The 17,527-nt window shown below is 35.7% G+C and overlaps 1 protein-coding gene and 1 long non-coding RNA gene across 4 annotated transcripts; both read right to left on the bottom strand.

Annotated features, from left to right (window-relative positions):
• Positions 1-1,809: 1,809 nt before the first annotated feature.
• Positions 1,810-4,108, bottom strand: LOC134250704 (uncharacterized). 2 transcript variants are annotated; one of them, XR_009988567.1, is made up of 4 exons: positions 3,711-4,108; positions 2,260-2,394; positions 1,986-2,083; positions 1,810-1,839 (listed from the first exon to the last, which is right to left on the bottom strand). It is a non-coding gene; the product is annotated as an uncharacterized LOC134250704 (long non-coding RNA). The 2 variants fall into 2 exon arrangements; XR_009988568.1 differs by having other exon boundaries at positions 3,720-4,108.
• Positions 4,109-7,405: 3,297 nt separating this feature from the next.
• On the bottom strand, positions 7,406-9,722 carry LOC134250705 (uncharacterized). Of its 2 annotated transcripts, none has more exons than XM_062733067.1 (2): positions 8,559-9,722; positions 7,406-8,250 (listed from the first exon to the last, which is right to left on the bottom strand). In XM_062733067.1, exons 1-2 carry the CDS (start codon positions 9,684-9,686, stop codon positions 7,564-7,566), a joined length of 1,815 nt encoding a protein of 604 aa, XP_062589051.1. In that variant the 5' UTR covers positions 9,687-9,722; the 3' UTR covers positions 7,406-7,563. The 2 variants fall into 2 exon arrangements, with proteins under 2 accessions (XP_062589051.1, XP_062589052.1); XM_062733068.1 differs by having other exon boundaries at positions 7,406-8,247.
• Positions 9,723-17,527: the final 7,805 nt, after the last annotated feature.

Here is a 17,527-nt window from a genome sequence, read left to right as displayed (position 1 = left end):
TCTACATAGCTACAAAGAATAAGTGTGAAATCAGACAAAAAACAATTCCTTAAATATAATTCATTTAGTAGATATATCATTTGAGTCTAAATACCGAAAGAGGAAAAGAGAAAATATATAGGGAATTGGACCTACATATAAAACTCCTGCATCCCTAGTTAGGCGTTAAACAGATTGAGTTACCCTGGCCAATATTCACAGTTCAGTAAAATCATTAAAAAAACACATGATAATTCATAAGCACAACTTAGTTGATCTTACAGTAAGAGAAACATATAGGCAGCACAAAGAAAAATAAATTAATTTAAAAACATTTATTTATATAAATTACATATATTGAGAATAGAATTGGAAGTTGAAATAGTTTTACGATTGAATGAGTTTTATTTTTATATAGGAACAAGGATTTGTCTTAGATACCAGATGTAGGATCTTTTGATGTCTTAGTTTACCTCATGCAGAAGTGTCGGTGGAGTTCTGCATGTGTATTAAATTACAAGCAGGAAAATCAATGGTTATTATCTTCATATGGTAGGACATATTCCTAAATTTTCATATTTTGTTTTTAAAGCTATTGAATGAAAAATTTGATTTTTGAGTACATGAAAGTTTTTAGGATGATAGATTTTGAAAACATAATTATAATTAGTTAACATATAGTTAATTAACATTATATACACATTTTCTAATTTCTTCTTTTTTTACTACAGGATATATTGGAGCATGTAGTATTGTGTTGCCTTCATTTTCTCATTGTCCAATTTTTCTGTGAAAGGCACAGGGACCAAAGCACAGAGGCCTATACAAAAAGTCCATACCAAGTGAAATGAGCAAGACAGATAGAAGATTGATCATACCCAACAACCATCCATTGTGCCCGCATTGTGTAATATCCACACATAAAGCGTGCTGGTTTTGAGATACACACAGAAACTTAGACATTTAAGAGCATTGGCAATTAATTTTATTACAATGTATAGCATTGAGTATTAAATCATTATACAATGTACATAAAGAGTAGCTTAAATTTTATAACTTTTAACTACTGTGGTTTCATAAATTTTCATTGGCCTCAATTTTCGTGGATTTTGTAAAACATACGTTTTCGAGGATACGTAATTTCGTGGACAAAAGCATTGCCTGTACAAATGAATGTCATATTTCGTAATTCAATGAACATTTGAATTCGTGGATCTGCTCAATAATGAAATCCACGAAAATTGGTGCTCAACGAATATTGATGAAACCACAGTACTTCTTTCACTTCAGGACGGTTTATGTTTGAAACTTTGTAGCACTAATAGTACATAAAGTATTTCTTATAAGCTACATATAATTTTAAAAGATAAAGAATGTTTAATTAGCTTTCAGTCAATAATTTTATCTATTTTTTAAAAATGAAATGCATATCATATGTATAATATACATTGTATGTCTAGTTGTTTTAATACAATTATTTGAGACTTTTAAACATAAACATTTTACAAATCTGAAGCATTTTTCCCTCATAATAATTAATTCTTTACAAGTAGAGTTTGAAGTTTGCACAAAAATGCAGATACAGTAAGAATTTGATTTGCTGCAGGTTTTAGATTTAGTGGCATAGTTTTTGACAAAATTCGAAAAGTTTTCAATCTACCAATAGCTTTCTCTACACGAATCCTCAAGTGAACAATATTTGGATCTGTCGGGATTGTATCTGGATCATTATACTGTTTTGCATTTTGCTGCAAATTGTCTGTATCAGTCATGCTGAAATCTGTCTGAGTTGATGCATCTGCGTTGCTGAGAAGGATACCGGTACATGCTCTCCATAATCATGATCTCTTGCAATAGCTTCTATATAAAGCAAACATCGGTATTAAGACACTTTAAGAATGTAAATACAAACATCTGCTTGATAATAGCCATTTGTAATTCTGAAATTAACTGATGATGTGAATTCATAATATCAATATAAGATGTAAAATAACAATTTTAAGCACCTGACCATGGGTGGGAGACAGATGTCTCCATGTCAGAAATCACACATTCTTTTACAACAGCCATTTAATTCTAGGGGATTCATGTCATCAGCATCAACCTGAGACAAGAATTAAATGATTTATTAAGCAACAATTAAAAGAAACATTTCAACAGTACACATGGTCAACAATACATGACAGTACTGAATATTGTATTATTTTTTATAATTATATATTGATATGTTTAGTGTAAGAATTATTAAAATAGAGAACATTGAAATTCAAAACAACTTACAATACGTTTTATTGGTGTCAAGTCATAATCAATGCAACCATCCTCGTCTCTGCAGACACCAGCATCGTTCTTCATAGAATTGTGTAAATGTAATAAAGCCTGTTCTCTTTTTAGAATTGAGGTATTAGGGCGAATCTACAAACGAAATTCATCTTTATTGTAGCAGCGTATTCATAGCAATAGTTGTGTATTTATTAATTGCAAAGCTTGTATACGTTTGATTTTTTAGCTCTATTGGTCAAAGACCAGAAGAGCTTATGCGATAGTAATGCGTCCGTCGTCCGTCCGTCCGTCTGTCTGTCTGTAAACAATTTTTCAAAATGCTACTCCTCCTACAGTTTCGGTCTGATTTCAATATAGCTTAGCACACAAGTAGACTACACTTAGACACATTATTCTGTGCATCGGTTTTTGATTTTGATAAACGGTGTTACCATGGTTACTAAAAATATACATTTCTGTGAAATTCTTTCAAAATGCTACTTCTCCTACAATGTTTGTCCGATTTAAGTATAACTTAGCACACAAGTAGACTACACTAAGATACATAATTCTGTGCATTGGTTTGAGATTTCAATGAACGGTGTTGCCGTGGTTACTAAAAATAGAAATTTCTGTGAATTTTTTTTCAAAATGCTTCTCCTACTGTTTTGGTCTGATTTCAATATAACTTGACACACACGTAGACTACACTAAAACACATAATTCTGTGCATCCGTTTTTGATTTTGATGAACGGTGTTACCATGGTTACTAAAAATAGAAATTTCTTTGGAATTCTTTCAAAATGCAACTTCTCCTACAGTTTTGGTCCAATTTCAATATAACTTGGCACACAAGTAGACTACACTAAGATACATAATTCTGTGTATGGGTTTGAGATTTCAATGAACGGTGTTGCCGTGGTTACTAAAAATAGAAATTTCTGTGAATTTTTTTTCAAAATGAACGGTGTTACCATGGTTACAAAAAATATAAATTTATTCTTTCAAAATGCTACTTCTTCAACAGTTTTGGTCCGATTTCAATATAACTTGGCACACAAGTAGACTACACTAAGATACATAATTCTGTGCTTGGGTTTGTGATTTCGATGAATGGTGTTGCCGTGGTTAATTAAAATAGAAATTTCTGTGAAATTCTTTCAAAATGCTACAGTTTTGGTCCGATTTCAATATAACTGTATGAAAATATAATATATAAAAATTTTATATAAATTCATATAAAATATGACACAGGAAGATTGTACTAAGATACATATTTCTGTGCATCAGATTAGCGGCAAGGATCATTTTTCTATTATTGCTGTTTTAAAGTTTCAAGTCCGAACTGCTACTTTTTCTTTGTTTTAAGTATAAACCAGTAGAGTTACAGTCTCGACAGAGACTTCTGGTTTTTAATTTGCAACTGTGAAATATAGGCATTATGAGGTAAATTAATTATATTTTAAACTTTTTTTACTTTATTTGAAGTTGTTATATTCAAATACTTCTGGGTATGGGTGGTCAGGAGTGGGTTTTCCGTCCACAAAGTGTAAGGAACAGACCCGTCGCATTCCTTTTGGCTCAAAGTCGGATCCCCTTCTTCTAAGGTTAAGACATTTTTTTCTTTTTGTTGGTGCCTTTATTTTGGAGGGGAAGACAAAAAACTGTACTGACGACATGTACCCATATCTCCCCTGTATTCAGACGTCAGATCTTCAGCCAGGAGCCGCGCAGGAGTACCAGTCGGCGTCTTTTTTCGCTTCAAACGGTTTGTTTCCAACGTAAACAATGACAACCGGAAATAACCATGAGGAACATTTTTGTGAAATCACGTGATCGGCGTGAATAAAAGTCAAATAAAAACGGTGTTCCAGCATAACTCGAAACGCGGCTATTTTTTTAATAATTGTGGTTACTTAACAAACACTGAAAAGCAACGAACCTTTTTCAATGACGAATCAATCAAATTTTATTTATTTGCGTTAAAGGTTCTTTTATAATCTTTTATACTGTATATAATAATAGACATAACAAACATGCACATTTTATGAATAAAAAATGTAAAATAGAAAAGAAAAGTAATTCCTTATAACAGAATCAATGGATATACAATAACATCCAGTTCTACACCAAGTTGATAACATTTGAACATATTTCATTGCTATCAAACTTAACAAAACTGACTACGCCATCTCCCTACATATAAACTATTTCACACATATTTATGTATATGTACATGTGTTTTAACATTATGAATAATAATAACATAATAATCAGGAAAACAAGCATTTCCCTATTGTGGCGTCACCATGCATACTGGGGTCATGATTTGAATAATTTAAAATCCTTTCAACACAATCTACACATGGATGCTCTCACAAAAAGTTTCAGCCATTCTGGCCCAGCCGTTCTTGAAAAGATTTTAAATAGTTCCACTTGATTATCTCACCTTGCCTTGTCTCCTTATTTCAAAAATTATCTCCCCTTTCAATGATACTTTGGTTAAAGTTGGCTGAGTGGTTCTTGAGAAGAAGTAAAAATGTGAAAAGTTTACAGACGGAGGCACAGCAAGACAGACAGATGGACAGACGAAAGACGGATTATCAGATAAGCTCACTTTCAGCTCAGGTGAGCTAAATAGATCTAAAAAATAGATAATAGGGAGTAATTACTTACCGCAAGAAGTAACGAGTTCCATTTGTCAATAACAAGGGTAAAAAAGTAGAATTATGGATTTGACATCTGCATTTTGGTATGCAGTAGTTAATGGATTTCTCGTACTGTTATTTGATGCATAGCAACACAGATATGGTATTAGATCAATCATGTAATCCGGAAATTGGTTATTGTAAATTCTTCACTTTATAGTTATCCCAGTATTTTTCCTCTTTCATGATAGGGTACCCATCCAGTTTCAAAGTAATGTATATCTTTAGAAGCTAACAGAGTCAGGCCTGTGAAAAGGTTTAGCAGAACATGATTGTAATTTTGCTATCACATACATTACATTTACCCCACACCAAGGAAAGCATTGTTTACTGGCCTAATAAAAGATTGTGTACAGGGGTTTTCAGATTTACTACCGATTTATTTCTTTAGTAAACTCACTATAAAAATGGAATATCCAGGGGTATTTAATTTTTACCCTGTCTGTCTGTTCGTCCGGAATTGATAAAACCTTTGGTCATATCTTTTGAACAGTTGAGCTACGGCTTTCATATTTCACGTGTATCCGTATGACATCTACCAGGTATATCATACGTTTATGAGTTGAAATAAAAGAATCTTATGGCAATCACAATCAAATTAAAAGTAACAGAATATCATGGAAAATATTTTTTGTCGTCAATGGCTTTAACCATAATATCATATTTTTCTATTCACTGATACAAAATAGAATGACCTGGTAAAATTTTATCTTGTATTCATAACAAACAATGTCTCCTAACAAAAAAATACTATAATCAACTACAGTTTACTATTGTATTCATAACAAACAATATCCCCTAACAAAAAAAATACTAGAATCAACTATAGCTTACTATTGTAACTATAACGAACTATTGTACTGGATTGATTTTAATTTCTTTTTAACCACATTAAATCAAAGTTTTCACTATAATAGTAAATCAAAATAAGAAAGTTCTTAATTTGATACCAAAGTTAAGTAAAACATTAAACTATAGATTACTGTATTGAATTTTTGTTGGGTTTGTCAGGTATCATAAAGTGATTGTACATGTGTTTTTATTAAATTATAAGGAATTTTGGTGGTCTCTGATTGGTCTAGACGCCATTTACTGGTGTTTACCTCAGAGTGAGTTCACCTCAAATGACGTTCTGGGAGGTTTATTCGGGTTTTCCCTCTCGACCAACCATAGATTTGCTTACAGTTTTTTCGACCATTCAGATTGCGTGTTTCAAAGCATGTGTCGGTGTGAATGTAAACATGTCAGACGCCATTACCAAGGAGATTACGAACTTTTGAAAGTAAATGGTTGAGTATTTATTGTTTATTAATATTGTTTTGAACTTTTTAACTAATATTTGTTTAGCTGTTGATGTATATCAACATGTAAAAAGTGTAATTACACTTTACATTATGGATGTTTATATTTGATGGAGACAAGAATGAAAGAGTCAGCAGTGTTGTAAAATTCCTCATCATTTAATAAAACGGTTATTGACTTTTAAATTTGTTTTGACTATACAGACCTGGTCAGGTATTGGTTAACCTCGGCCTTCGGCCTCGGTCCAATACCTACCAGGTCAATTGTCACGAGTAGACCATCAAAAGTCAATAATTGTATAGAGTATACTAGTAATTGATTCTTTTACTTTATTAATTCAAAGCAACTGAACAATGACACAAGTCTATTATTACTTACAATGGGGGATCATCTTGAATGAAGAACAAATACACCATTTACATATAAAAAAAATCACCTTGTGACAATAAACATAACAGTTTAGCAGTATTTTATATTAAAGATTTCAACATTTTGTCATTGATACATGTAGAATGAAACATATTTGTACAAAATAATGTAATTGTAAGAGCCTTTTAAATTTGTTTTCTAAGGCATCTTAAAATCCTCTGTCCTTTTACAGTCAATTGTCATACCAAAATAATTAGGTATATCCTATTTTTTGGTACTCTGAAATATATTGAAATGTTACATTCCTGTGACCTTCTGTTCGAATGTTGACGTCAACTCATTTGTTGTTTTTTTTATTGGTCCTTGTAAAATTAATAGAATGTTTAATTGTAATTAGTTGTTGTCTAGAATCCTGGTTCTTGGATTAACCTATATCTCAGGTCTAAGTATCAGATCCTAGAAACAAAATTATGGCTTTTCCTTAACGAATTCAGACTAGTTTAACAATGAGCACATTCATGTACACTGTAGTCGTGCTTGTTGCATCCTTATCTTCGAGCTTCATTTCTGCTGGTTTAATTTCTTGCACACAAGACAGTATTGATTTCACAATTTCATGCTGTTCTTCCATTCTTATTCTTTCTATTACGACATCTTCAGTTTTCCTTTTTTGGGCCCTTGTGTGAATATCAGTAATATTAACCAAGTACATCTTTTCAGCGAAAGTTTCCAATTCTTGGCAGGTATCGCGATAATCGACAAGTATTTCTGATTTATGACTATATGAAACCAAGCAAGTGAATTGAAATTTTCATATCTTTTTCACTTTTATTTGAAAAGAATTAAATTATTCATATTTAATTGGTTTATCTAGTAAGTCTTCTTAAAGTTACAGATATTTAAATTTTCAAGTATTCATGAAATGTTCTAAGATTTATATTCTTAATTCGATAAATGCTTCATTTCAAGCCTTTCTATTGCTGCTTTCACATCTTTCATATCTGACCACATTTCTTTCACCATTTCATGCTGACTTTCCATTTTGATCTTTTCTATTGCAGCATCTTCATTTTCTTTTCTTAAGGTCAGTTTCCTTATTTTATTTAAGTTACCCAAGTAAGCCTTTCCAGTGAAATTTTCTAATCTTTGGCAGAGATCTGATATAATCGACCAGGTGTTGTTGAATTCTGTCTGAGGTGTGGAGGCTGAGCTCACATGTGCAGCCAACTTGTTTCGCATTAACCTAATTCTCTCGATATCATCACCAACAGTAATTTCTCCTACTGTTGGCATACTGTCTTCTCCCCATTTTCCCTTTGTTGGTTTAGGTATCTTTTTACAAATATTTCTTAGCAACGTGTATGTTAGTGAAATATCAAAATTTGCATATCCTGAATGTTGAGCAGCTTGTAAGAGTTGTTCTTGTTCAGGGCGTAATCTTTTATGAGTATTCGGCGATGCCTTCACTTTGCTATAAATAACAGATGGATGAACCTCCATCTCTAGTATATCTCGGTATGCCTGATTTAACACGTCGTGCGTTGCCATTCCAAGTTTGGCAAATCTAGATCGGCCCCCATGGTCTTGTCCACAAGCTGTCGAAGTGTTGGGATTACTCAGGTTTGCCTGCTGAAACAATTTAATCAAAATTACCAAGAGATATCAGAAAATATATAAAATTAACTACGAACAAAATCACATTATAGATTTAATATGACATTGTTATATATTTTATTCTTGGAAATTAAGATCCTAAAGTGGACATAAGTGAACGCAACATTGAATGGATAATTCAAATTTGAATATTGGTATGCTCTAAAATGATTTCAATGTCATATTATCATTCTATAGAAACTTATCAAAATTTGTAAATTGGTTTGTAGTTGCCAAATGTTTTATTGTAATGGTTTACAATTTTGAAATTTTAGAAGATTAACCTGATTCCAATATTTTGTGATATCTTCTGTGTTGACACAATGCTTTCTGTTTGCCGGACAGGATGGACACTGAAATGTATCTCTGGTAAACTTAGAATCACTAATGACAGCGCTTACTCTGCTGTCACAAAAACCAGTAGGTTTGCATTTGAACGCAACTAGGAATTCTGAGTTCTTCTGAAATGCGTCAGAGAGATTTTGTAAGGTATGTTCAAGGATTTCTCTAATCTGGTGACAGGTTAAAACATCAACTTCTCCCTCCACAACAAACATCTGCACTTGAATTTCTGTTTGAGTCATTCCAAGCATAATGTTATGGTGCTGGTCATGAAACACGAGAATAGCTGCAGTCTGGTAAATGCATCCTCTTTCTTCATCAGAAAATATCTCCCAAGGAATCTGCATGCAAATTGCTACAAGGCGATGGAAAATTTCAACAGGAAGAACATCAAACGTGTAGCAAAGGATGGAGGAGGCAGGGTATGTTGAAAAACAGTCTACTGGAAATTGCATCTTGTTCATACACGGGACATACCATATTTTGTCGCTCATTTTAGCTAAGAGTCCAAGCTTCTCCATGTACATCATGATATCCTCTTTGTGCTCAAGGTAACCATTGTTGTTCATTCTCCATATGGCAGATAGCAATGTTTCATCTAACTCTCCAGTTTCATTGAATTTGTCCCATTCTGAAGCAAATTCAAATAAATCTTCTTTTGCATGGTTTTTATCTGTTATGACATTTCTAAATGCATCTGCAAACCACTGAACATCGAGGATAATAACTTCATTGAGGAATTGTTGATTGAAGTGTATGAGTTCTCTAATGCCATGGAAGAACTGCAGCATGGAATCCATATCTTCAATAGTACTGAGCTTTATTCCCTCTGGCAATGTTTCATTAAAAGACTGAAGTTCGACCGTACTCAAAATCTTGCGAATTTTCTTTTCCTGAAAGAATGTTTCAAACATAGCCCATGACTGTGGAAGCTCTTCACCCCAGTGATCAAGCTTGCACACGACATCAGCAATTGACAGCTTAAGATTTTCAATGCTTTCATTGTCATGGAATCCGACTGCAAATCGCCGTTTCACATCAATATGTTTTTGCAAAGACTTCTTCTTCATGTCAAGAGTCTTCCATATTTCTCGGAAAAACAATTCTTTTTCCTAACGAAAACAAATTCCTTATTTTATTTCATGCTAAGAACTCAGTCATTGTAAAATAATACTCACAATCATACAATGATTGTAAATGTTTTGTTCCCACAGAGCTGATGAAACGCATTTATATCTGTAAATATTATATTGAATATATACAAGGAGAAAACCCATGCCAAAGTAAAATATCTGGTGTGTGTGTAAACAATAAACAACAGTATTTAACAGGAGGCCCAGGGGCCAAATCACTCATCTGAGCAATTGGCAAGGAAAAAGCACATATCAGATCAGAACTGAAAGTTAACTGAGGTTGGGAGGGCTTGAATTTCAAACCTCCAGGTGGTCATGATTTAAACCAACTAGAATCTACACTACCTGAGGATGATTCCCTATAAATGTCAGTAAGCATGGCTTTGAAGTACTTTAAAAGAAGGTTTTAAAAGTTTTCCCTATATATTACAAGGTAAAACTTTTATCGGTCATTTGGCCCCACCCTACTCCCAGGGGTCATGATTTGAACAAAGTTGAATCTACAGTACCTGGGGATGATTCCACAGGAGTTTCATCTTTCCTGTCTCTTACCGTTCACGGTAGCCTAGTGTAAGAGCGTTCGCTTCGTGGTCGGGAGGCCCGGGTTCGATTCTCGTTCCCGACGCCGCGTCAAACCTAAGACGTAAAAATAGGTAGCGACTGTTCCTTCGCCAAGCGCTCGGCATCAGAATTGAAAGTCATGGGTCTTTCGGATATGACCTTAAAAATGTAGGTCCCGTGTCAAGGTAGGCGCTGGCACGATAAAGTACCCTCACTGCTAAATGGCCCTGAGTGCAAAGTATAGGTCTAAATTTGAAGCTCTTCATCGGCATCGGTGACGTCTCCATATGAGTGAAAAATTCTCGAGAGGGACGTTAAACAATATGAAATCAATCAATCAATCTTTCCTGTCTCAATGGTTCTTGCGAAGAAGACTTTTCTATATATTCCTATGTAAAAGTTTGATCGACCATTTTGTCCCCACCATACCAACGGGGGTCATGATTTGAACAAACTTGAATCTAAACTACCAGAGGATGATTCCACATGAGTTTCATTTTTCCTGACCCAGTGGTTCTTGAGAAGATTTTCAGATTTCTCCTATATATTCCCATGTAAAACTTTGATCAGTCATTTTGGCCCCATCCTACCCCCGGGGGTCATGATTTGAACAAACTTGAATCTTCACAACCTGAGCATGATTCTACAAGAGATTCATCTTTTCTGGCCCAGTGGTTCTTGAGAGGAAGATTTTTTTTAAACATGCCATTAATTTTTTTTCTAATTCATAATTATCTACCCTTGAAAAAGGGCGTGGCCCTTCCTTTGAACAAACTTGAATCCCCGTTTCCTAAGAATACTTTGTAGCAAGTTTGGTTGAAATGGGCCCAGTGGTTCTTGAGAAGAAGATGAAGTTGTGAAAAGTTTACAACAACAACGACGACGACAAGACGACAACGACAGACAACGGAAATTTTTGATCAGAAAAGGTCACTTGAGCTTTTGGCTCAGGTGAGCTAAAAATGATACCTTTTCTGCTTTATTCTCACTATGTGTACCAACTAGGATGACAGGAGCCTTATCACTGCCATATTGATGAATGGACTTCATCCAGAATTCTAGATAATCTGAAAAATAAGGAAACATTCAGCTGAAAGAGTTTTCTTTAAGAAAGATTGCAGGAAATGATGGCAAATGTACATGAAAAGCTATATGTGTAAGAGCTATTTACAAGGCTGGGCATATATGTAACAAACTTATTGCAGTCGTAAAACTGCACAGAAGGGCAAACAAAATAAAAATAGTTCTCATTTAGGATAAAAGTTTCTTAAGTCTAAAGATTTAAAATTTAATGAGGCAGATAGTTTTTGGAAATATGGAAAATCTAATTATTTCCTTTTTTAATATGTCAAAAACATTTACCGTTCACGGTAGCTCAGTTGGTAGAGCGCTCGCTCCGTGATCGGGAGGTCGTGAGTTCGCCTCTCGGCCGCGACCGACCTAGTCGTTAAAATGGGTAGCAACTGTTCCTTCGCCATGCACTCGGCACTTTGAAGTGAAAGTTGCAGGTCCTTCGGATGAGACCTTAAAAACCGAGGCCCCGTGTCAGCGGCAGGCACTGGCACGATAAAGATCCCTCACTGCTCAATGGCCCTGAGTGCCGATTAAAGGTCAAAATTTGAAGCCCTTCACCAGCATACGGTGACGTCTCCATATGAGTGAAAAATTCTCGAGAGGGACGTTAAACAATATACAATCAATCAATCAATCAAAAAAGTTCATCAATGCAATAAAAATTGATATGATGCGGTGGTGCTTTTGGGCCATACATGTAATATAATTAAAATATTACCTCTGTGTGTCCATCCCCCATAAACAGAACCTTTCTGACAACACACTTCTTCTCCAACCTTATCATCAAACTTCTTCTCCATATTCAGCACCAGAATAAAGAATGCACGTGGACTCAAAAAAATCTGATGTGAGGCATAATATGAACACTGTCCTGCAAAGTCAGTCATGGTAATCTTTTTATCTGGATCTTCTGAAATATCTTCTGCGCCTATCTGTAAATTTCCATAAATTTCTGGACTATGACAAATATTTTTTCTTTCCTCTATAACATCTGCTACATTTTCTGGCGGTGTGGCCTCCTGTGGTTCATGGAATGAGGTGATTTTGATGTCGATATCATCATGTGATATCTGTCCAGTGCTTGATGCTTCAGTCGTATTGCCCTTTTCATCTTCTGGTTCTAACTTTCCCTGCATTTCCCCATCATCAGCTGGATTTTCTGAATGAGATTCAGGGACACTCTGTTGCATATCTTTTTTATCAAGTTTAAGTTTAAAGCGTTGTTGTTTGCTGTATGAATTTACTGTAAATAAAAAGGAATACATTTTAAAGACACAGTGGCGTAGCATTGTGTTTGAAAGTGTGGGGGGGGGGACAGCCATATAATTTTTTTTTACTTACCTGAAAAAATTGACAAGCCAAAAAAAAAACAAAAAAAAACAAGAGGCCCATGGGCCACATTGCTCACCTGAGAAGCTTTGACCATTCTCTTCTTTACCAGATTTCCCCCTTGTTATACATAATGCATCCGCACCCTACCCCATTGATCATAATTTAGACATTTTGAATACTAAACTACCCCATGATCCTTCCATGGACACATATGTTTCAGCTTTTTTGGCCCAGTGGTTCCTGAGAAGAAAATTTTCAAAGATTTTTCCTATATATTTCTATGTAAAGCATTGATTCCCTATAATGGCCCCGCCCTTCCCCCGGGGGTCATGATTCCTACAATTTAGAATTTACACTACCCCAGAATGCTTCCATAAAGCTTCACTTTTTCTGGCGCAGTGGTTCTTGAGAAGAAGATTTTCAAAGATTTTTCCTATATCTTTCTATGTAAAATTTTGATACCCCATTGTGGCCCCGCCCTTCCCCCGTGGGTCATGATTTGAACAATTTAAAATCTACACTATACCAAGATACTTCCACATAAGTTTCAGCTTTTCTGGCCCAGTGGTTCTTGAGAAGAAGATTTTCAAAGATTTTTTCTATATATTTCTATATAAAACTTTGATTCCCCATTGTGGCCCCGCCCTTCGCCCGGAGGTAATTTTTTGAAGAACTTAGAATTTACATTATACCAAGATGCTTCCACATAAGTTTCAGCTTTCCTGGCCCAGTGGTTCTTGAGAAGAAGATTTTCAAAGATATTTCCTATATATTTCTATGTAAAACTTTGATTCCCCATTGTGGCCCGGCCCTTCCCCCGGGGGTCATGATGTGAACAATTTTGAATCTACACTATACCAGGATGCTTCCACATAAGTTTCAGTTTTTGTAGCCCAGTGGTTCTTGAGAAGAAGGTTTTCAAAGATTTTTCCTATATATTTCTATATAAAACTTTGATTCCCCATTGTGGCCCCGCCCTTCCCATGGGGGTCATGATGTTAACAATTTAGAATGTACACTATACCAGGATGCTTCCACATTAGTTTCAGTTTTACTGGCCCAGTGGTTCTTGAGAAGAAGATTTTTTAATGACCCATCCCTATTTTTGTCTTTTCTTGATTATCTCTCCTTGCGAGGGGATATGACCCTTCATTTTAACAATTTATATTTCCCTTTACCCAAGGATGCTCTGTACCAAGTCTGGTCGAAATTGGCCCAGTGGTTCTTGAGAAGACGTCGAAAATGTGATAAGTTTACAGACGGACAGACAGACGGACGGACGACGGACAAAATGTGATCAGAAAAGCTCACTTGCTCACGGAAAAGTTGCCTAAAATCGAAAATCGGGGGGGGGGGGTGGTGCGGGGGGGGAGGTGTCGGTGGGTGGGTGGGTTGTATAGGTAAACCTTTTCTCAGTGTCAACTACTTTCAGTACCAATTCTAATACTACATTTTATGCACATCACTAAATGTGGGTGGGGGGGGGGGGGGGGGGGCAACCAGGCTTTTAATTGACATTTCCTATAGTATAAGTACGGTTGTGAAATAAGTGGGGGTGGCCCCCCCCCCCCCCCCGGCCCCCCTGTTGCTACGCCCCTGAGACCTTCTCACTTTGTTGTCCCTGCGAAGAGATTTGTAGTCTACTTTAAATAAATCTGCAACTAAAAATATAATACAGAGGTCTGTGAGCATTGCACTCAAATAATTATATCCGCAGATATTATGTAAGTAGAATCTAAATATCCACTTTTTATTTATATTGAAAAACAAAATATCTATTTGATCTAAACATAAAGTAGGAGTTGAAGAGTGGTTTTATGTAAATAGCTCTCCAAAAAAATATTGATAGACCAGAGAGCTGCAGTGCCAATTATTGAAAAAACTGTATATATTTATTACGCACAAAAAAGTGCGCTCGGTTCTTGACTAATTCTGCAAAATTCTTATCTCAATTGCAAAAAGGAAAGATTTCAAAAAATTCCAAGTACTGCTGTAGTTGACATCTGAACAAAGCATATTGGACCAAAATGGCAGTATAAATAAGCGAAATGTTCGATGATTACAATATTAGGGTCAGGAGGACTATTAGCAACAATTATGAGGAATGTTTGGTTGTGAAAACAGTGAAAGAATATGTTAGGAACACACGGTTAGTAATATTTTGAGATTACAGTTTTAAAATGTGGAGAAAAAAATCGAAAACCGAGCGCACTTTTTTGTGCGCAATATATATACAGTTTTTTCAATGAGTGGCACTGTAGCTCTCCATTCTCCATTGAAGGAGAAATGCTGGTGTATTTTTCTTTCTTTGGGAAACCCAGAATGTGCCCAATCATAAAGAAAACGGGAGGTCAAAAAGCTACTACCGTACCATATAATGTAACAAAGGTTCTCGGAGTCTCAAGAGGCATTGCATTTGTTTGAGAGGTTGATAGGCGTTACAGATAAAAGGCGGGAACCTACATGTAAAAACATAAAAAAGGACAATAGGATGGAAAGATGGACATCCACATAACTATACTGAACCGCAAAAGAAACGTCGCATTTTTTAAAGAAATATTTGATAATATGAAATATTGTTTGTAAATATTATAATCTGTGCTAAATATGCATGAACATGAATCGTGAACTCTACAATCATTTAAGGGTAAGTTACGCTTCACTGATTTTAGCAACACGTTCAATTGTTATTGAATCTCTCGCCTCCCGTGGTACACACTTTCCAGCATTAAATTGAAAAATGTTTATGCTCATGCTTTTCACGCTTCATTAGGGATATAAATACCATGAACATTTAAATGATTATCAGTATAAGTTTTGAAAGCAGAGCTATGCCACGTTTGAATCGACAACAGAGGGACCAAGCCATAGGAAGATTGCATGCTGGGCAAGCTGCCAGGGTGAAAGGAAACAACTTCAACTGCAGTATACGCACAATTGAACGTTTACGCCAACGTTTCAATGCAACTAACAGCACAGACGATCGCCCACGTAGCGGTAGACCACAAGTTACAACGCAAAGACAGAAAAGGTTCATAGTGCGCCAGCATTTGAATGGCCGATTCGCAAGGGCATCAGAAACAGTACGCAATACCATTGGAACACATCAGCGACCCATAAGTGACGACACAGTATGTTGTCGGTTTGCAGCAAATAACCTCAGATGTCGCCGTCCATACAGAGGTCCTGTCCTTACACAAAGACACCGTCGGGCACGTCTACAGTGGGCTTTACAGCGGCAAAACTGGCGTAATCAACAATGGAGGAATGTCATCTTCTCCGATGAAAGGGGAAATTGCATTTCCATACATGATAGTAGAGCAAGAGTTTGGCGAAGGAAGGGTGATCGTTACAATGACAACTGTGTTATGGAAACTGATCCATGGGGCGGGCCGAGCATCATGGTGTGGGGTGGTATTGGCCTGTATTCGAATCTTGGCCCCGTTGTCTTCCAGAATCTTGGTCCAGGCAGAGTAATGGTGTAACAGCTGCCTGCTACATTGATCAAGTCCTGAGGCCTTATGTTGTACAGCATTTCAACGAACATCCATACAAGACGTTCCAGCAAGATAATGCGCTTTTGCATACAGCCAGAATAACTAGGGACTACCTGCAGCAGAACAACATCGCAGTTATTGACTGGCCAGCTCTTAGTCCCGATCTAAACCCCATTGAACATTTATGGGATCACATCCAGTTGAAGCTAAACCAACATCAACCAAGACCGACAACTGCTGCTGAACTTTCTATGGCGTATCAGCTTGTGTGCGTGACTATTCCTATGGCCTTCACCAATCGACTCATGAACTCTATGTATCGAAGATGCATGGCTGTAATTAATGCCAATGGTGGTCATACACGTTACTAACGGAAGTGCACTCAGGACAATAGGAATCTGTGATATTGACATTATTTGAAATTAAACTGAATATGTATAACTCTAAGACAAATGTTAGATAATTAAAAACACATTACTTCAATTATATATTCGTTAAATTTTATTTCAAAATAAGTGCATTACTTTTTCAAAATCTAATGCGACATTTCTTTTGCGGTTCAGTATATATACAATGTAACCTTTGTTTTATAAAAGAGCAAGTTGGAAGTTTACAAGACACTTTCTTCAAGTTGAATAAACAAAGACTATCTTAACAAGAGGCGCATGAGCAACATCGCTCAACTGAGCCCATGAGCTAGTTAAAAAAGTACTGAAAAAATTATTTGTTGGGGGAAGGTGTTGAATTTTGTATTACTTGAGAATGTCACTTTATCTATCAAGCATACATGTATAAGTTTGCCTTATTCCTACATATTACTTAATAATCCCCCGGTACATTATTGGAATAATTAAATCTTCACTACTTTAAGTTGCTTACATGTCAATTTGACCGAACAAAACTTTTTTTGTTCTGGGGACATTTTTTTTTATGTATTCTTTTGCTAAACTTTGATACCTCAATGTGGCCACACTCTAACTCAGGGGGTCATGATTTGAATAAGCTTGAAACTACACTACCTGAGGATGCTTCCACGTGAATTTCGTCTTTCCTGGCCCAACAGTTCTGAAGAAGATTTAAACAATTTCTTCCTATGTATCCCTATGTAAAAATTGATCCCCAATTGTGGCCCCGAAGAAAATTTTATAAGATTTTTCTACGTATCCCTCTGTAAAAATTTGAAACTGCAAGGATACTTTGTTGTTAAGTATGGTTGAAATTGGCCGAGTACTTGAGAAGATGAAAATATGAAAAGAGGTAGAGCCATTTTTGTCTTTATTTGGCCCTGAGAATTTCTGAAAATTCAAAACCGCT

Source organism: Saccostrea cucullata, unplaced genomic scaffold (assembly GCF_032062105.1).
Source record: "Saccostrea cucullata isolate Sc308-1 unplaced genomic scaffold, CSIRO_AGI_Scuc_v1 ctg3291, whole genome shotgun sequence".
Classification (NCBI taxonomy): Eukaryota; Metazoa; Mollusca; class Bivalvia; order Ostreida; family Ostreidae; genus Saccostrea; species Saccostrea cuccullata.
The sequence above is the reverse complement of the archived record's forward strand: the minus strand, read 5'-3'. Positions and strand labels throughout refer to the sequence as shown.

Bases quoted from the DNA above. Each gene is read 5' to 3' on its own strand.
- LOC134250705 (XM_062733067.1), bottom strand. From the start codon at position 9,686: ATGAAGAAGAAGTCTTTGCAAAAACATATTGATGTGAAACGGCGATTT. The intron at 8,251-8,558 runs GTTAATCTTCTA...AAATTGTTTCAG, and splicing joins TCACAAAATATTGGAATCAG to CAGGCAAACCTGAGTAATCC.